The sequence below is a fragment of the Pelophylax lessonae genome, assembly GCF_965119305.1.
Source record: "Pelophylax lessonae genome assembly, chromosome: 12".
NCBI classification, from domain to species: domain Eukaryota; kingdom Metazoa; phylum Chordata; class Amphibia; order Anura; family Ranidae; genus Pelophylax; species Pelophylax lessonae.
In genome coordinates, this window is record NC_138779.1 from 189945787 (window position 1) to 189966700 (window position 20914).

Consider the following 20914-nt stretch of genomic DNA (forward strand, 5'->3'; position numbering starts at 1 on the left):
TAACAGGGGCACAGATAGCAATAACAACTGACACGTGTTCTAATCCATCTCCCCTCTATCCAAAATTGAAAAAAAAAAGTTTTGCCTTAAGGCTCGGTTTCCACTAGTGCGACTTGCGGTGCGACTTGACACATGTCAAGTCGCACAGCAAGTCAAAACCCATTGTTTTCAATGGGGCATGTTTCCACTGCCGCGGCTTCAGTTGCCGCGACCTCAAAAGTAAATCGTGTACTACTTTTGAGCGCGACTTCCCTCTATATATGAGGGACAAGTCTAACTGAAGCCGCGGTTTACTTTTGCTACGAAGTCATGCTAGAAGTAGCACGACTTCGTAGCCGCACTAGTGGAAACCGAGGCTTAGTTATACTTAAAGCTATTTTTTTGTAAATGAGAAGCTAATAGCAGAACTTACATGCACTTGCTGTCGTTTTTTGTTGTTTTTGTTTGTTTGTTTTTTTTCTCCTCTGAACTTCCTTCTCAAACTCTACCCCGCCACACTGACTTCCGTTATGTTGGTGCCCCCTTTGCCTGCTGGGAACTATGGACTCCCGCAAGGGTCTCCTATACATTGGAATTGTAATGTTGCCTGAAGCCATTCCCAAAACCAAACACCCAGGTAGCGTGAGAGGGACTCAGAGCCAAACCCACGCCTCTTCTCCACAGAGGTGATTGACCACTGTGGATGAGGAGGAAGAGAAGGAGAGGCGTGGGTTTGACTCCTTGTGTGATATTGGCTGACCCCAGTGCCTGTACCATCTGTACCTCATTTGTGATATCCTGGAACACCCAAAGGGGACATGAACATCTAAAGCCCCGTACACACGTACCGATGGTCGGCATACAAATGTTCCTCTTTTCTCCCCGGGATGTCGGTGTCTGCTGAAAAGTGCAAAGACAGCACAAGGACAGCACAAGAATTTTGTCCGCCGACTGCAGAAGTGATGTCATGTAATGGTTAACTTTCCCTGTGTTTTCTATTTTCTGAGCATGCCCAGTCTTGCAAATCTGCGGTCTGTCGGCCGAATTGTGTACTGACAGGCGAACAATCGTCCGTTCTGGTGTCGGCATACAAAAATTTTCATGTTTGCAAGAAAGACTTTTGTCCGCGGATTGTGCGCAGACATCTGTCGGAGGCACCATACTAACACGCGTACAATCGGCAGATCCTTCGTCCACCGACGTTTGTATGCCGACGATCGGTACGTGTGTACGGGCCTTTAGAGTCACAAGTGGGCAGGAACAAAGTTGGAAATTATTGCAAGGAGATAGCACTGATGAAGAATTCAAAACATACACTATATTACCAACAGTATCGGGACGTCTGCCTTTACATGCACATGAACTTTAATGGATCCCGGTCTGAGTCCTTAGGTTTCAATATTGAGCTGGCCCGTCCTTATAACAGCTTCAACTCTTCTGGGAAAGCTGTCCACAAGGTTTAGGAGTGTCTATGGGAATGTTTGACCATTCTTCCAGAAGTGCATTTGTGAGGTCAATGGCTCGCAGTCTGCGCTCTAATTTATCCCAAAGGTGTTCTATCGGGTTGAGGTTAGGACTCTATGCAGGCCAGTCAGGTTCCTCCAACCCCAAACTTGCTCATCCATGTCTTTTTGAACTTTGCACTTTGTGTACTGGTGCGCAGTCATGTTGGAACAGGAAGGGGCCATCCCCAAACTGTTCCCACAAAGTTGGGAGCATGAAATTGTCCAAAATGTCTTGGTATGCAGACGCCTTAAGAGTTCCCTTCACTGGAACTAAGGGGCCAAGCCCAACCCCAAAAAAACAACGCCACACCATAATCCCCTCTCCACCAAATGATTTGGACCAGTGCACGAACCAAGGTCCATAAAGACATAGATGAGTGAGTTTGGGGTGGAGGAACTTGACTGGCCTGCACAGAGTTCTGACCTCAACCTGATAGGACACCTTTGGGATAAATGAAAGCAGAGACTGCGAGCCACGTCTTCTCGTCCAACATCAGTGCCTGACCTCACAAATGCGCTTCTGGATGAATGGTCAAACATTTCCATAGACACAATCCCAAACTTTGTGGACAGCCTTCCCAGAAGAGTTGAAGCTGTTATAGCTGCAAAGGGTGGGCCAACTCAATATTGAACCCTATCGAGTAAGACTGGGATGCCATTCAAATTCATGTGTGTGTAAAGGCAGGCGTCCCAATACTTTTGAAATTATAGTATATAAGTGTAGGCAATGTGTCAACCCATCAGGTTTTTGGCATGATTGATGGCTGAGGTTTCTATTTTTTGTTGTGCTCCTGCGGGATGTAAATTTCTGAGCGAATGCTTTTGTTTCATGAGACAAGAGGTCTCCCTCAAACCTTTCTCTCTCCATAAGCTTAACCACTTTACCTCTGGCCACTGTGCCTCTACTGCGGCACAGTGGCTTGTTATCGTCCAGGGACGTAGACTTACGTCGCTGGACTCCTCCCCCTGTAGGCGGCGCTCGCGCTGTTTTAATTCACAGCGGGAGTCGGGCCAGGGGAGGAGCGGCGGTGATCGCCGCTGCTCTTCCCCGATCGTTGGGGAATCTAGTTTGGAGATCCGCCCGCCTGTGTAAACAGAGCAGGCGGATCTCCTAAGTGACAGGGAGTGACAGATCGGAGTGTTCAGAATAGCTGAACATCCGATCTGTCCCTGGCTCACTCAGTCACCTCCCCCCCCCCCACACGTTAGTAAGCACCAGGCATACATTAACCCCTCCCTCTCCAATAAAATTAACCCCTTCCCTGCCAGTGTCATTTTTACAGTAACAGTGCATATATATAGCACTGATTACTGCAGTAATGTCACTGGTACCCCCAAAAGTGTCAAAAATGTCATTCAAGAGTCCGATCTGTCCGCCGCAATGTTGCAGTCCCGCAAAAAAAATCGCAGATCGCCGCCATTACTCGTTAAAAAAAAAAAACATCAAAAATGACAGAAATCTTTCCCTTTGTTAGTAAACGCAATAACTTTTGCGCAAACCAATCAAAATATGCTTATTGTGATTTTTTTTTACCAAACATAGGTAGCAGAAAACAAATTGGCCAAAAATTTTAAAAAAAATTGATTTTTACATATTTTTGGGAGGAATTTCATATAAAAAAATGTTAAAAATATTGTTATTTTTTCAAAATAAACGCTCTTTTTTTTGTTTATAGCGCAATAAGTAAAAATCGCACAGGTGATCAAATACCACTAAAAGAAAGCTCTATTTGTGGTAAAAAAAGGACGTAATTTTCGTTTAGGTACGGCGTCGCACGACCGCGCAATTGTCAGTTAAAGTCGCACAGCGCCGAATCGCAAAAAGTGGCCTGGACGTAAGACAGCAAAATCCTCCGGTGGTAAAGTGGTTAAACAAGACGAGCAGGCCCAATGAACATTTAAGAAAAACAAACATTGATCTTCTGGTTATTGGTCTATGAGCCCCCACATACCTGTAATTTATAAAAATTGGTGAATTTTGTAGCTTTAATCTAACGATTTCATACAGAAGAGGAAACACAAAGAAGATAAATCCCAAGTTTCTGGTAACCAATACACAAGTGTCTCTGATGTGTAACTCACCCAATGTTGTCCTAATGCACCATTACCGTTGGTGTGAAGAACGCTCCCAGTAATCTAATTTTCTGCTTGTGTGATTGGCTCACTGGTTTTTCTCAGTCAGTTTCCCAGTCAGATTTTAACCACTTTAGTCCCGACATGTTTTACCCCCTTAATGACCAGGCCATTTTTCCGTTTCAGGTATTTTATTGAATAATGCAAGTGAGTAACAACGTTTGACATACAGAATAATGCGGAGTAGCGTAAACAAAGCTTGGTAACAGAGCATAACCAACAACTGGAACTACAGTAAAGTGTGAGGGTTGGTAGACAAGGGGCGGTAAGCAGGGTGGTCTCGAGAAAGCAGTGATTGGCACTGCCGACCCACAGGCACCCCATAAAGGGAGCACACTGTGCCTGGGCATTGAGGCGCAACCAATCAATTGTTACACTAAAAGGGAACAGTACCCAAGTTTACCGTACCGTGTGGAAAGGGGCAGGGGGATGTAAGGAACCTCACGGGTATCAACCAAACAGGAGAAACACAGGCTACAGTCAATCAGAATGAGGGAGTAGGTTGAACAGGTAACCAGTCAACTGCAGTGAAAAGGACAAGGCAGAACCAAACTTAGACATTGTAGGTGCTACAACGGATTAACCAGGCCATTTTTTGTGATACGGCACTGCGTTACTTTACCCACTTGCCGACTGCCAGCAGTACATATACTGCGGCAGGTCGGCTCTGTCCGGCTAAACGACAGAACTGTACTTCACTTCACAAACGTGCGCGCCCATTTGCCACAGGGGAAGCTAATCAGTGGTTCCGGTGGCCGCGATGTCTGCTGGGCCCCCGCGATCGCTCCCTGTGGAGACAGAATGGCGGTTTGCCGTTGTAAACACACAGACCGCTGTTCTGTCAGCAATGAATACAGGTCTCTGTGTTCATTCTATAAATACAACCCCCACACAGTTAGAAGGCACCCCCTAGGGACACATTTAACCCTTTGATCATCCCTGGTGTTAACCCCTTTCCTGCCAGTGTCATTAGTACAGTAACAGTGCATATTTTTAGCACTGATTACTGTAGTAATGTTATTGGTCCCCCCAAAAGTGTCAAAAATGTCAGTTAGATGTCCGATCTTTCCGCTGCAATGTTGCAGTCCCGCTAAAAATCGCTGATTGCCGCCATTACTAGTAAAGAAAAATAAATAAATAAAAATGACATAAATCTTTCCCCTAGTTTTGCCCAAAGCGGGGCAGTGAGAAGTCGCCCTAAAATGCACAATGATCACTCAGAGCGGATTGTTTTGTTTTTTCAAAAGTTGTTACTCTTTAAAAGTAATTGAAAACCCTCATATATACCCAGTAAAGTCACTGGCCTCAGGCGATACACAGAGATTAAACAAATCCTCCTACAAAGGTTTGCCTGTTTATCTGCAGCCATCTTTCCCCTTCATCCAATCAAATTGCAGAATTTACACAGGATCCCTCAGCTCTGAAATGCAGGGGATGGAGAGCTGAAGTTACATTAGTAAGGAGAGCTCTGACGGCTGATTGGAGGGAAGGGACACCCCCCCCCCTTCATTCAGCCCACAAGAACAAAGCTGATGCAGTCAATCACAGGCTGTGCCCTCCCCTGTCACCATTGTTCTCTTGGTGTCAGGAAAACTTGTCAGAAGTGCTTATAGCAGAGGAAGACGGCAGCTGACTGAAATTACACATAGTGCTCTGAATTGAGACAAGTATACACTATAGAGGGATTGGCTTTGTTCATATTTCATGTCTGAGGTTTACAACTACTTTAAGACTGCGGCCTTTTTGTACTGTTTGAAACAGCGTGGTATAATTCAGTCTCCTTTCTCTTCTTTAATTTTTTTTTTTTTTTTTTTACAGAACCCCCTAGTAATCCAAGTATTTATTGTAAATCAGAAGTTTACACAGACCAGGTGTTATTAGGCTGCTCCTGGGCAGGAGGACAACCTTCGGCTGACATTCAACTGTCATTTAATGGCACAATCAAAAGTGGACAGGATGAAGTAAACTGGACTGTGTCTCAGGATTATGAGGTCCAACAACCAGAGCTCATCTGTCGTGGAAATCAAGTGGGGAAGACATCGGAGTGCAAGATAGTTTATGGTGAGATGATGGAATGAGCTTGGCGTATTTTCAATAATATTACTATACTGAATTCATCTATTTATTAGTCTAATCCTCATTCCTGTCCCCGCACAGATGGTGCCCTTTGCACTGTGTACATACAGGGGAATCTCAAAAAATATGAATATCATCAAAAAGTTAATTTATTCCAGTAATTTAATTCTAAAAGTAAAACTCACATATTTTATATAGATGTGTTACATACAGAGTGATACATTTCAAGCATTTTTTTATTTTTTTTTTAATTTTGATGAATATGGCTTACAGCTAGTGAAAACCCAAAATTTAGTATCTCAGAAAATTAGAATATTACATAAGACCAATTAAAAATGATTTTTAATACAGACATGTTGGCTTACTGAAGAGTACTGTATTTTCTGGCGTATAAGACTACTTTTGAACCTCAAAAAAATCACCCAAAAATGAGGGGTCGTCTTATACACCGAGTATAATATCTCCAAGGTACCCTAAGTATAAGTATTACCGGTCGATGTAATCTCTCAAGACACTGGCTGTGTGGGAATCCTGTACCGGTATACCGTATGTACCATAGCTTCGGCTACATACAGTATACCGCGCTGAGCCAATCAGGGAGAGCGATGTATTCTATTATTGAATGCAAAGCCTGCTTGGATTGGCGGAGTAACATCAGCCTGCCTCTCTGACTCTGCCAATCCGAGTAGGCTTTGCATTTAATAATAGAATACATCGCTCACTGTGATTGGCTCAGTGCGGTATACTGTATGTAGCCGAAGCTATGGTACATACGGTATACCGGTGCAGGATTCCCGCACAGCCAGCGTCTTGAGATTACATCTACTGGTAATACTTAGGGTACCTTGGAGCTATTATGAGAGATTACATGTATTACAGTACTGGGGTACCTTGGAGATCTATGAGAAATCTGATGTTTTTCAATGGTGTTGCCTTGCTTCGGAAGGGGGGTAGTCTTATACGGCGAATATAGCCCAAAACCTATGTTTTAACTTGAAAATTAGGGGGGTCGTCTTATATGCCGGAAAATACGGTATATCCATGTACAGTATAGTATGCACTCAATACTTGGCCAGGGCTCCTTTTGCATGAATTACTGCATCAATGTGGTGTGGCATGGAGGCGATCAGCCTGTGGCACTGCTGAGGGGTTATTGGAGCTCATGTTTCTTCGATAGTGGCCTTCAGCTCATCTGCATTGTTGGGTCTGGTGTCTCTCATCTTCCTCTTGACCTCACCCCACAGATTCTCAATGAGGTTTAGATCAGGCGATTTTGCTGGACAATCAAGCACAGTGATACCAAGATCATTAAACCAGGTATTGGTACTTTTGGCAGGGTGGGCAGGTGCCCAAGTCCTGCTGGAAAATCAGCATCTCCATACAGCTGGTCAGCAGAGGGAAGCATTTCTCTAGAAATTTCTGGTAGAAGGCTGCGCTGACTTTGGACTTGATATTGATGCTGTTGTTGACAGTGGGTCAACACCAGCAGATGACATGGCTCCCCAAATCATCACTGACTGTGGAAACTTCACACTGGACCTCATGCAACTTGGATTATGTGCCTCTCTACTCTTCCTCCAGACTCTGGGATCTTGATTTCCAAGTGAAATAAAAACTTTTCCTTAGTCCGTGAAAACCAGCAGCCTACTGACTCCCGATCAGCGTTCTCAGCCAATGGCAAATATAGCTGATTGGAGTGTTCTGGTAGGGAGCTGTCCCCCTGTCAGAACACAACAGCTAAGTGGAGGAGATCGCTGTACTTTCTTTGCATAATGAGTATGCAAGTTATTTTTTCATTCAATCTGCTGGGAAAAAAACCTCATAGTGTGTACCCGGCTTTAGAATACGTTGACCTGCATCACAACAGATGCACTAAAGTTGTTCAAGTCATTATCTCTCAGCAGCTCAGAGTTCCCTTCCAGCAGTAGCTAAGCTCACACTACTCCACCTCTTAGTAGTGACTCAGTAACTTAACTCACCCTGCACCCCCCCCTCCCAGCAGTAACCCAGAAGCTTAATTCACCATGCTTCCCCCTCCCAGCAGTGACCCTAAAGCCTAACTCACCCGGATCAACCCCCAAATAGTGACTCAGCAGCTCAACTCACCCTGCTCCCCCCTCCCAGCCGTGATCCAGAAGCTTAAAGTAATTATAAATTCTGAAGGCTTTGTACCTTCATGCATTCCATGCATGAATTTAAAAAATCTTCTGTGTGCAGCTCCCCCCCACCCCAAAGTCTCCCTAATACTTACCTGAACATAACTTTAATCCAGCAATGTGTACCAGTGCAGCAGTTCTCTCGGCTCTCTCCATCCTCATTGACTCAGAGGCAGCAGCAAGAGCTATTGGTTCCCATTGCTGTCAATCACAGCCAGTGGGGAGGGAGCGGGGGTGGGGCTGAGCTACACTCTGTGTGTCTATGGACACACAGAGTGGGGCTCAGGAACAAGCCCGCACAAGTGCCTCCATAGCAATTGGCTTGCTATGGGGGCACTCAGCAGGGGGATGGAGCCAGGAATGTCAGTGGGGGACCTGAGAAAAGGAGGATCAGGGCTGCTCTGTGCAAAACCAGTGCACAGAGAAGGTAAGTATGACATCTTTAGAATCACTTTAAATCCTGCGAAAGAAAAAGATCTACTTTTTTATGTAGCACTGATTTACTGAGAAATTGGGCTCATTAAGATATCACTGCTCACAGAAACTCTCCCACGTGTGTAAAGAGCATCAGTGCATCAAACACAATCTACCCTGGTGACATCAGGTGGATCGCGTTCGCTTCTCCAGCACTGCCAACCCTCAGCCAAAATTGCTCCTTCCCTATCTATAAAAGCAGCGCAAGGATGCGAGTGCACTGCACCAATCCCCATTGGCCCTCTGCTTCCATCCATTCCAAGCATTTGTAGTGTGTATGTCATGTGGAATGGACTAGGTAGAAGGCCAACTGGGACAATCACATCAGAACAGGTAGACATGTCACAGCAGCTTCCCACCCCCCCCTGTACTGTCCCCTCCCGACCCTTTGTACTGTGCTCTCCTGTCCTGACCCTACTGTACTTTGCCCTCCTTACACCCTGCACTGTGCCATGTGCTTTCCTGACCGCCTGTACTGTACCATACCTGCTCTGGACCCCCCTGTACTTCACCCTGGTGTCCACTGGCTTCTGCCCTGCTCACCCATGGCCTCTGCCCTGTTGATCCTAGTCCCCTGGCCTACTGACCCCTCTCCACTGCGCCACTGATTTCCAGTCCTCTGCCCTTATAATGCCCAGTCATTTGCTTTGCTGATGCCCAGTCCTCTGTCCTGCTGATGCCTACATACTACTGACCTCAGTACACTGCCCTACATACTATGGCCCTCTGTACACTCCTCTACATGCTACTGACCTCTGTACACTGCCCTACATACTACTGACCTCTGTACACTGCCCTACATACTACTGACCTCTGTACACTGCCCTACATACTACTGACCTCTGTACACTGCCCTACATGCTACTGACCTCTGTACACTGCCCTACATGCTACTGACCTCTGTACACTGCTCTACATACCACTTTCCTCTGTACACTGCCCTACATACCACTTTCCTCTGTACACTGCCCTACATACTACTGACCTCTGTACTCTGCCCTACATACTACTTACCTCTGTACACTGCCCTACATGCTACTGACCTCTGTACACTGCCCTACATGCTACTGACCTCTGTACACTGCTCTACATACCACTTTCCTCTGTACACTGCCCTACATACCACTTTCCTCTGTACACTGCCCTACATACTACTGACCTCTGTACACTGCCCTACATACTACTTACCTCAGTACACTGCCCTACATGCTACTGACCTCTGTACACTGCTCTACATACTCCTGACCTCGGCACACTGCCCTGCATACCACTTTCCTCTGTACACTGCCCTACATACTACTGACCTCTGTACACTGCCCTACATACTACTGACTGTGACCCACACTTTGGCACTATAGCCAGGAGAAAGTCTGATGCGTTTGCCTACCCAGTGTCTACTGCTCTGTCCTGCTCTTGCTGTCACTCTGTACACACTCACACTCCGCTGACTGGCTCTCTTGAGCCAGGTGGTGGTGATGAGGGGGCACAGACGGGAGCACTGTCAATTTGCCTTAAATGAGTCTCTCTAAGTAAAAAAAAAAAAAAAAGAAAATGATTAGTTATTTAGCTAGTACATCCCACAAATATGAAATGAGAAAAAAAAATTAATGTGGTTAAAATAGGTTTTAGAGGGCTCTAGGGAACACTGGCAAGAATGTTTTTGCATTTTTTTTGCACTTGTTAAAAACATTCATTTACGCCTAAAGATTACCTAAACCCCTCAAAACTGTACATATTTTCTGAAAGCAGATACCCTAGAGAAAAAAAAATAATGGATTGTCAATGTTTTATGCCACATGGTATAAGCGCAAGGTTGTCAAGCACAACATTTCAGCAAAAAATACACTTAAGTTAATTTTAGGACACATAAATGCAATATACTACTAATTTTTAGAAAAATATAAAAAATAAGGTTGCAAATAGATACTTAACATGTCAAGCCTTAAAATTGTGTGCGCCCATTAAACAGTTACAAACTTTAGTACCCTAAAGTTTCATGGGTGGCCCTTTAAAAGCTTGATTGGGGGGTTTAAGTGCTTAGGTGTAACAATACTTTCTTACACTTTTTTAATAAACTTTATTTAGTGAAAAACCCTTGTGTGATGTTTTTTTGTTGTAATGGGTTCTCTATTTATTGAGACATTAGTTGTCTATTAGCCCCCTTATGTCTTGCCTAGCCTCCGCTACTGAAGCTAATGGAGTGCAGATCATGCTACATTATCTTCTACCCCAGCCACAGTGGTCAGGGAAAGTGACAGCTGAACCTGGAAGCAATGTAATACATGCCACGTTTTTTGCCAGGTATGTCCTTCAGTGAAAGGAGGTTTTCTGATCTCCCTCTCCTCTACAGGTGGAGCCTGGAAAATATAGGGGGGGGGGCACTATCGGGGATGCATGAAAGCGATCCAGCAGCTGTACAGCTTTTTGTAGCATTACATTCCCTGAATATTATGTGCAGCCCTTTAGTGATGTTGGGTGGCTACGCTTGAGACCCCTATATCAAGTATGTTAACCACTAAATTACAGCATCTCTTCTAATGTCTTCCCATCAGAACGTCCATTGTCTTCAAGTCACAACGACAATGCAGTAACTTCAGTGATGAAAGGAGAAAATGTAAAACTGACAGTGAACTTGAAAACTCCAAACACGCTTCATCCTACCTTCAGCTGGTTCCGTCTTAATCCAGACCCTGTTGAGATCACAAATGATGAAAAATTTAAAGTAGAATCTGGTCACTCTCAGTCCACACTTCTCATCTCCAACGTTGTTCAGAGTGAGAACGGGACCTACGAATGCCGAGCTAGGAATATCATTGGAAGCACACCCTTCAAGTTCAATCTGGAAGTTAAATCACAAGGTAAGAAAAGATATACGTGGCTGATGAATTCCGTAGAGATTTTTCCAAAAAGATGTGAACATAGATGGGCAGCTCTGTCACTAAACCTTGTTAAACATGTTACAAACTAGTTGTACTTTCTCAGTTTGACCTACCAACAACTATGGAGGGTCAGGTCCTTTTGATCTAAATACGAACTGGATTGGAAGAACTAAAAGAGATGATCAGATTGTAACATGTACGGACAGCTTAAGAGGAAGTAATGGTAGATCTTTTGAGTTCATTACTGACTTAAACTGTTGGAGCTCCGCTAGTCTTTACTTGGGTCACTGGCTGCCGGTTCAGATAAGGCACATATAGTAAATGTTAGTAGGAATAGGTGTATCGTTGATCAATTCATAAAAACAGTGTCCACATCCAAGGGGAGAAATATAGGGTGTTCTTCCGCTAATATAATCCTCTATTAGTGCTGTAAGGACCGCCACTACCACCCAATCACACAGCCTCATACCAAATCGCATTGACCCTCATTACAAAGGTCAATATGGGCAGCAGATCCTATGTAAAACATGAACAGTCGTGAGATCCTCTCAGCGTTCTCCCCCAGTGTTCCTCTCCCATGCACCGTTGGCTCCTTCCTACACGGTTCGTCGCGATATGACCTCTTCAGGGGTGTGGCCAAATGTCAATGACAGCAACTATATATACACTTATGATAACAGAGGGTGGGACCTCTTAGCAACTAAACCTTACAGTTCATTTGTTATATGGCTGTTTAATGTTCATAGAGAAATTCTAGGGTGAATTTAATTAGTTTAAATTTTTTATTAACTTTAATAGTCAAAAATCACCCATTTTTGGTGCCTGTCTAAAACTAGTTTAACTTTGTTAACCACTTGCTGGCCGCCCACAGTATATTTACTGCGGCAGTCAGCCCCTCCTGGGCAAAGCAACATAGTACTACGTCGTTTGCCCAGGATCCTGCAGGGGGCGTGCGCTCGTTCATGGCCATCCCCGCGCGTGTGACCGGCGGCTCCGATGTCTGCCGGCCACTCGCGATCTCCCGCTGCAGAGGGAGAAAGGCAGGCGGCTGATGTAAACGAAGCCGCCTGTCATTCTTCTTTGGTCACAATGGTCCAGTAAAATCATGTGAAGATAAAAAGGACACCTCTCATAGTGTATATATCATCAGGACATTTATTATAAATAGCAGCGACTTACACTCAGTTAAAAACTTTTCAACATATCCACCAATCAGAGCAATCACAATGAATCCACGAGTGTTCGTTTTAAACCAACAACATGGCCGCCACGTCCCCCATCTGTATGTGCTTCATGCACCGTTGGCTCCTTCCTACACGGTTCGTCGCGATATGATGTTGTCAGGGGTGTGGCCAAATGTCAATGACAGCAACTATATATACACTTAAGATAACAGAGGGTGGGCAGGACATAGACAGGGTGGGACAGGGTCTATGTCCCGCCCACCCCCTGTTATCATAAGTGTATAAAATACATATACACTGTATTACCAAAAGTATTGGGATGCCTGCCTTTATACGCACATGAATTTTAATGACACCCCAATCTTAAGCTGGATACACACTATCCAACTATTGTGGTTAGATTTCCTTCAAATTTACCTTTTCTATGTAGTGCAAGGGCCTGCCAGATTGCATACAAATTGAAAGTGTTTAGGTTTGACCTCATATTATATGGTTTTGGTAAATCTAAAGGAAAAAAGTCTTCAGAAAATCTTATAGTGTGTATGGCCCATTAGTCTGTAGGGTTCAATATTGAGTTGGCCCACCCTTTGCAGCTATAACAGCTTCAACTCTTCTGGGAAGTCTGTCCACAAGGTTTAGGAGTGTGTCTATGGGAATGTTTGACCATTCTTCCAGAAGCATATTTGTAAAGTCAGGCACTGTGATGTTGGACGAGAAGGCCTGCCTTGCAGTCTGAGCTCTAATTAGACGCTGTGATTGTCACCTCGATAATTAGGCGACATACAGTACATTATATTGATACAATGATGGTGTTATTGCAAGCACTTTCAACAGATCTTTAGAAATCCTTTTTTTCCTAACGATTTTCTAACCGTGTATGGCCAGTCAATATTTGAATACCCTTTGGCTTCAAAACAGCATCAATTATTTTAAGTACACTTGCACACAGTTTTTGAAGGAAATCAGCAATATGTTTACATTTCGAATTTGTTTTCAAATTTGTTTTGCAAATTCCTTTTGAAATCAAATTAAATTCAAATTCAAATGAAATTTAGTTTGGTTATAATTTATTTCTAGTTCATTTAAATTTATTCCTATTGTGATTTGGAGATTCAGATACATTCTAATTTCTAAACATCTAAAAATTTGTTTGAATTTTGATTCAGAACTTAACAAACTGCACATATCTAGCAAGCGATAATGCACCCATAGATTGCAGCTATAATAAGAGGACTGGTATGGTCACTGTGCCTTCAAACACAATGGTGTACAAACTGGAATCACATTGGTCAACAACTGTGTTCCTGGGAGGCCTACAATCTCCCCAAGCAAGTGAACCTGTTATCAGTTTTAAACTTTAACCACTTAAGGACCGGCCGCCGCAGTTATACTGCGGCAGGCAGCCCCTCCTGCGCGAACCAACCTGCAGCTAGGGGGCGAGCGCGCGCCGGCGCGTTCCCGCCGCCACTCGGCAGCGGGGACTCGGATGCACAGGGCTGGATGCTCTGATTGCCGCCTGACACCCGTGGTCGTTCCCCGCTGAGAGAGAAGAACGGGCAGCTGTTGTAAACACAGCTGACCGTTCTTCTCCCTGGAATGATCACAGAGTGCCTGTGATCCTGCTATGTAGGATCACAGGTCTCGGTGATCATTTCACAAGCCCCTCCCCCATACAGTTAGAATCACTCCCCTAGGGTCACATTTAACCCCTTGATCACCCACAGTATTAACCCCTTCCCTGCCAGTGTATTTAATGCAGTAACAGTGCATATTTTTAGCACTGATTACTGTAGTAATGTCACTGGTCCCCCCAAAAGTGTCAAAAATGTCAGTTAGGGGTCCGATCTGTCCGCCGCAATGTTGCAGTCCTGCTAAAAATCGCAGATCACCACCATTATTAGTAAAAAAAAAAAAAAAAACAATAAAAATGACATAAATCTTTCCCGTAGTTAGTAGATGCAATAACTTTTGCGCAAACCAATCAAAATACGCTTATTGCAATTTTTTTTACCAAAAATATGTATCAGAAAACAAATTGCCCTAAGGCTACATTCACACCTGAGTGGTTTTTTTACCGCGATTTTACCGCGATTTTTACTGCGATTTTACCGCGATTTTTACCGCGATTTACAGGCGTTTTTACAGGCGTTTTTTGTGCAGGCATTTTTAGATTGAATAGAAACCAATGGAAAACGCCTGTAATCTGCCCAAAAAGAAGCTCATGCACTTTTTTGAGCTTTGGGCGTTTTGCTTACAGCGTCAAAACGCTCAGATGTGAACAGGGACCATTGAAATGAATAGGATTTGTCTTGTTGGGCGTTTTGAGAGCTGATCCTAGAGCAGAAAAACTCCCCAAAAACGCCCAAAAACGCCTAGATGTGAACGGAGCCTTAAATGTTAAAAAAAGTTTGATTTTTATTTATTTCTTTTTTTTTTGGGAATGTTATATAGCAGAAAGATGAAAAATATTATTATTATTATTTTTTTTTTTTAGAGTTGTCGCTATTTTTTTGTTTATAGCGCAAAACATTAAAAATCACACAGCTGATCAAATACCACCAAAAGAAAGCTCTATTTGTGGGAAAAAAAGGACATCAAGTTTATTTGGGTACAGCATCCCACGACCGTGCAATTGTCCGATAAAATAACGCAGTGCCAAATCGCAAAAAATGGCCTGGTCATTTAGGGGGGAAATCTTCTGGTCCAGAAGTGGTTAATAAAAAGTAAAGGTCCGACCTATGAGCACTCATGCTATTACCTTTAAAATGGAAGCTCATCCTGGAATTATTCTAGGGACATTAAACAGCCATGATATAACACATGTACCTTTAAAAAAATCAGAGCAAAAACCAATATGTCTACTATACTGTATGTAACATTTTCTTTTATTCAAGTTTTTATATCCTTACAGAAAATTCCCAAAAAAGTTTTGTGAAAAAAAAAAGGCAGAGCACCATGTTTGACTTCTGGCTGTGCAGCAATCAGCACTGGAAACTCCCAGCCTCTTAGCAACTAAACCATACAATCCATTTGTTATATGGCTGTTTAATGTTCATAGAGAAATTCTAGGGTGAATTTAATTAATTCTAATTTATTAATAACTTTAATAGTCAAAAATCCCCCATTTTTGGTGCCTGTCTGAAACTAGTTTAACTTTGTAAATAGCAGCTTGACTTCCCTTAAAGTGATTGTAGTCTAATTTCTTTTTTAAATAACAAACATGTTATACTTACCTCCTCTGTGCAGTTGGTTTTGCACAGGGTAGCCCGGATCCTCCACTTCTCGGGTCTCTTTTCGCTCCTCCTAGCCCCTCCCTTCAGTCGAGTACGCCCAAGCTGAGCTGCAGCTCTATATGTCCATTCAGACACGGAACAACCTTTTTGCCCCACCCCCTCTCTCTACTGATTGGCTAACTGACTTTGATTGACAGCTGGGGGAGCCAATGGCGCAGCAGCTGTGTCTCAGCCAACCAGGAGGGAGAGTCCTGGGTGGCTGAGGGACTTGTGGACATCGCTGGAAAGAGAGGGGGCTTAGATAAGTATTAGGGGTGCTGTGGAGGCTGCTAAACACAGAAGGTTGCATAGAATGCATTAAGATAAAAAACCTTCTGCCTTTACAACTTTAATTATTGGGCTAATCTCTGTCAGCTTCTGTCAACCTGTCCAATGGAAGTGACCGAGTTATCGATAACTCTCACTAACTTGGTTAATAGCAGTTTTTTTTCTAGAGCTTTACTTCCCTGACCTCATGATTAAGCCCAAAGTGAAACTAGTATCAGAGAGGCCCACAGAGATGTTTTTTGTTTTGGGGCACAACACTTTTTTCAAATGCAGCGCTTACCCCCGAAAAAGGGGCTGGATGTATTGGGCCCGCGACTCCGCAAATAGCATCACACACTCTGACACACCAGGATGGCTGAGGAATATTTATTGCAAATGTATACTCAGTACCCGAATGGTAAAAGGAATATGAAACAACAGCAAACAATTAAACTATAGCAAGGAACAGGGGAGGACTGGGCCAGGGGGCTGGGGGGCAATTGCCCTCTGGGCTGCACTGATGCCCTGTAAAAAGGCTGCACCGCTTCTGCCACAGACATGCCTAATGGATTCCTGGTGAAGGGAAGTGAAAACTCCCTGCTGCTGATCTACTAGTGCGGATTGAAGACAAGGACAGAGCGCAGGCCTCCCTCCCCTAGCATGGATGGTGTAAAGTGTAAACTGTTTCTGAGCAAAGACCAGTTTCATGCCCCACTGGAGACTCTCCTCCCCCGGCCAACCCTAACCAAGCCGTCCCAGCTGCCCCCAACCGCTGGCCAGATCGGGAACCCGGATTCGACCAGTGAGTAGAGAGTACCTGGAGCAAAGCTTCAGCCTGGAATGGGCGTCAGGAGGAGGCTGGGAAGAGGAAGAGTGAGAGGGGGGCCAAGTTGCTGCACTATGGGCCTCTGGTTTGCACTTGCCCCCTAGGCCGAAAGTTGCCAGTCAGCCCCTGGCAAGGAATATATTGCAAATAGATTAACAGTAGAAATAAATATACTGTTTAAAACAAACAATGGGTGTATAGAACAACTTCTCTTAAACTCTATACTGGGAGCAATAACTAAGAAGAATCCCACCACTCTAAGATACAAGTCAGATTTCTGGCATCCCCTGCAATAAAAATTTCATTTTTGGGGAGATACTTCCAATAGGAACATGTCTAAAGGGATGCAGGCCCAGCAGCTTTCCTCATTAGAGCCCTGCAGCTGCCACAGCTGATAGATAATTATGAAACCACTCCCATTTGACCCGCTTAACACAGAGGCACAAACAATGATTTCTCCAGAATAACAAAAGGTAGGAATCTGCAACAAAGTTTGTTACATAGTTAGTCAGGTTGAAAAAAGTACACAAGTCCATCGGGTTCAACCAAAAAAAAAAAACAGTATTGAAAACCCAAACACACAATCCTATACCCCTTTTTGATCCAGAGGAAGGCAAAAAAAACCCCAGCAAAGCATGATCCAATTTGCTAAAGCAGGGGAAAAAAATTCCTTCCTGATCCCCCAAGAGGCAATCGGATATTCCCTGGATCGAATTTACCTAAAGAAATTTTTAATACCCATTTATATTATGTACACCTAGGAAAGAATCCAGGCCTTTTTTAAAGCAATCTAGTGAGCTAGCCAGAACCACCTCTGGAGGGAGTTATTATCTATTCCACATATTCACAGCTCTTACGGTGAAGAAACATTACCGTATTAGGAGACGAAATTTGTTTTCCCTCTAGACGTAAAGAGTGCCCCCTTGTCTTCTGTGTTGACCTTAAAGTGAACAACTCAACACCAAGTTCACTATATGGTCCCCTTATGTATTTATACATGTTGATCATATCCCCCCTTAATCTCCTTTTCTCAAGAGAGAATAAATTCAGTTCCTCTAATCTTTTCTCATAGCTGAGCTCCTCCATGCCTCTTATCAGTTTGGTTGCCCTTCTCTGCACTTTCTCCAGTTCCCCGATATCTTTTTTAAGAACTGGTGCCCAAAGCTGAACTGCATATTCCAGACGAGGTCTTACTAATGATTTGTACAGGGGCAAAATGATATCTCTCTCTCTGGAGTCCATGCCTCTGTTAATACAAGAAAGGACTTTGCTTGCTTTGGAAACAGCAGCTTGGCATTGCATGCTATTATTAAGCTTATGATCTACCAGAACACCCAGATCCTTCTCCGCTATGGATTCCCCCAGTTCTACTCCACCTAGTAGTATGTATGATGCATGCATATCCTTAGCCCCCAAGTGCATAACTTTACATTTATCAACATTAAAACTCATTTGCCACATAGTTGCCCAATGAAACAGTGCATTGAGGTCAGCTTGTAAGTTGGAGACATCCTGTAAATAAGTTATTCCACTGCAAAGCTTGGTGTCATCTGCATAGACTGAAATGGTACTTTTAATCCCCGACCCTATATCATTTATAAAGATATTTATAAAGATATTAAAAAGATATTTAAATTTATAAAGATATTAAAAAGTAAGGGTCCCAAAACTGAACCTTGGGGTACACCACTGATAACCTTAGACCATTCAGAGTAAGAATCATTAACCACTACTCTCTGAATTCTGTCTTTTAGCCAATTTTCTATCCAATTACAAACTGATCTTTCCAAGCCAGTAGATTTTACCTTACACATTAGCCGTGTGTGGGGAACTGTGTCAAACGCTTTTGCAAAATGCAAGTATACCACGTCCACAGCCACCCCTCTGTCCAAGGTTTTACTTACCTCCTCATAAAAATAAATCAGGTTTGTTTGACAACTTCTGTCTCTCATGAATTCATGCTGTCTGTTGCTTAAAATATTTTTTTTCCAGCAAGAACTCATCTATGTGGTCTTTTATTAAACTCTCCAATATCTTCCCGACTATAGAAGTTAAACTAACAGGTCTATAGTTACTTGGCAAAGACTTTAATCCCTTTTTAAATATAGGCACCACATTGGCCCTACACCAATCCAGTGGTACTATTCCAGTCCTTAACGAGTCCCTAAAAATTTGAAACAAAGGATTAGAAATTACAGCGCTCAATTCTTTTAGGATGCGTGGGAATTGGAAAGAGTCCAGAGAAGGGCAACAAAAATAATTAGGGGAATGGAGGAAATCAGCTATGAGGAAAGACTACAAGCACTGAACCTATTCTCTCTGGAGAAGAAACGATTGAGGGGGGATATGATATCAATATACAAATACTGTACTGGCGACCCTAGCATAAGGAATAAACTATTCAGAGAAAGGAGATACAACAAGACACGTGGCCACTCACTAAAATTAGAGGAAAGGCGGTTTAACCTTAAAATGCGTAAGAGGTTCTTCACTGTAAGAGCGGTAAGGATGTGGAATTCTCTTCCACAAGCAGTCGTATCAGCAGGGAGCATTGATAGTTTCAAAAAAATATTAGATGGGCACCTTAGAGACCACAACATACAGGGGTATACAATGTACGGTTAAAAGCAAACACACACTCACATCATAGGTTGAACTGGATGGACTGATGTCTTTTTTCAACCTCACTAACTATGTAACTATGTAATTATGTAACTATGTGGGTGGATGCCATCTGGTCCAGGCGCTTTATCTACCCTTATTCTGTCTACATATTTCTGGACCATATCACTTTTGAGCCATTGTGGATCATTTGGGGCTGTGTCAATACCGTCCTTGTTATGGTCATGAGCTCCCCCATGCTCCTTTGTATATACAGAGCTGAAGAAAGTATTTAATACATTTGCCTTCTCTTTGTCCCCAGTCACACACTCCTGGTTATTTTGTTAAGGGCCTACATGCTCAGACCTGACCTTTTTACTGTTAATATATTTGAAGAATTATTTGGGGTTTGTCCTACTATCTTTTGCAATCTGTCGTTCGTTTTGGATTTTTGCGTCCCTGATTTCCTTTTTACATATTCTGTTATATTCTTTGTAACAATTAAACAATGATAGTGTTCCCTCATTTTTATATTTTTTAAAAGCCCCTTTCTTTTTATCTATAGCTTTTTTAACTTTTGCCGTGAGCCACATAGGTTTTATTTTTAGACTTTTAAACGAATTACCCATGGGAATATACTTTGCAATGAGTTTGCATAAAGTCTTTTTGAAAAATTCCCATTCCTGTTCTGTGCTCATCGATGCCAATATTCCCTCCCAGTCTAAATCCTGGAGAGCAGCCATCATCCTTAAAAAATTTGCTCTCTTAAAGTTAAGTGTTTTTGTATTAAAATCCTTGTAATGTACAGAGATTACCCAGAGGGGAATGTTTTTTTCTCAACAAAAGTGGAGTTAAACTTTAAATACTCTTTAGTAATTCTTTTTTACACACCTGTTTCCATAGAATCCCCAGGCTCTAGCGGGCTGAGCGGAGGAGCCATAGCCGGCATTGTGATTGGTGTACTAGCTGGAGTGGCCGTTATCGGGGGCGGTGGGTTCTTTCTTGTAAAGAAACTGAAGTGATGTAAGTGTACAGCGGTCGGATGAGTTTGAAGCATATTGTCTGTATGTCTTAATGTATACTGCGTCTGCAAACCTTGAAATAAACCTAAAAGAAAATGTTATTTACAGATAGTGAAAGGATATTAAAGATGCTAAATAATGGTAGAAGATAAAGAATGGTAGGAGAAGGTCATAGAGGGTAGTAATACAAGGATAAAAGTTGATGGTGATAAATTATGAAAAATGTAGTTGTAAATAGACAGCGGATGATTACAGGTACATCTTATAAAATTAGAATATCATCAAAAAATGTATTTATTTCAGTAATTAAATTAAAAAAGTGAAGCTCATATATATTATATAGATGAATTACACACAGAGTGATATATTTCAAGCATTTCTTTCTTTCAGTTTTGATAATTGTGGCTTACAGCTAGTGACAACCCAAAATTTAGCATCTCAGAAAATTAGAATATTACATTAGACCAATAAAAAAAAGAGATTTTTAATACAGAAATGTTAGCTTACTGAAAAGTATGTCAATGTACAGTATAGTATGCA

At 42.9% G+C, this 20914-nt stretch overlaps 1 protein-coding gene across 1 annotated transcript in view; it reads left to right on the top strand.

The window, feature by feature from the left end:
• LOC309568958 (cell adhesion molecule CEACAM1-like) overlaps positions 1 to 20374 on the top strand; it is a gene marked incomplete at both ends in the record, with an annotated part of 32816 nt that extends 12442 nt beyond the window's left edge. The window contains 3 exons of the mRNA XM_082274723.1: positions 5436 to 5678; positions 10876 to 11181; positions 20256 to 20374. Of these exons, the coding sequence (XP_082130849.1) occupies positions 5436 to 5678; positions 10876 to 11181; positions 20256 to 20374 (668 nt within the window). The remainder of the gene's footprint in view (positions 1 to 5435; positions 5679 to 10875; positions 11182 to 20255) is intronic.
• Positions 20375 to 20914: the final 540 nt, after the last annotated feature.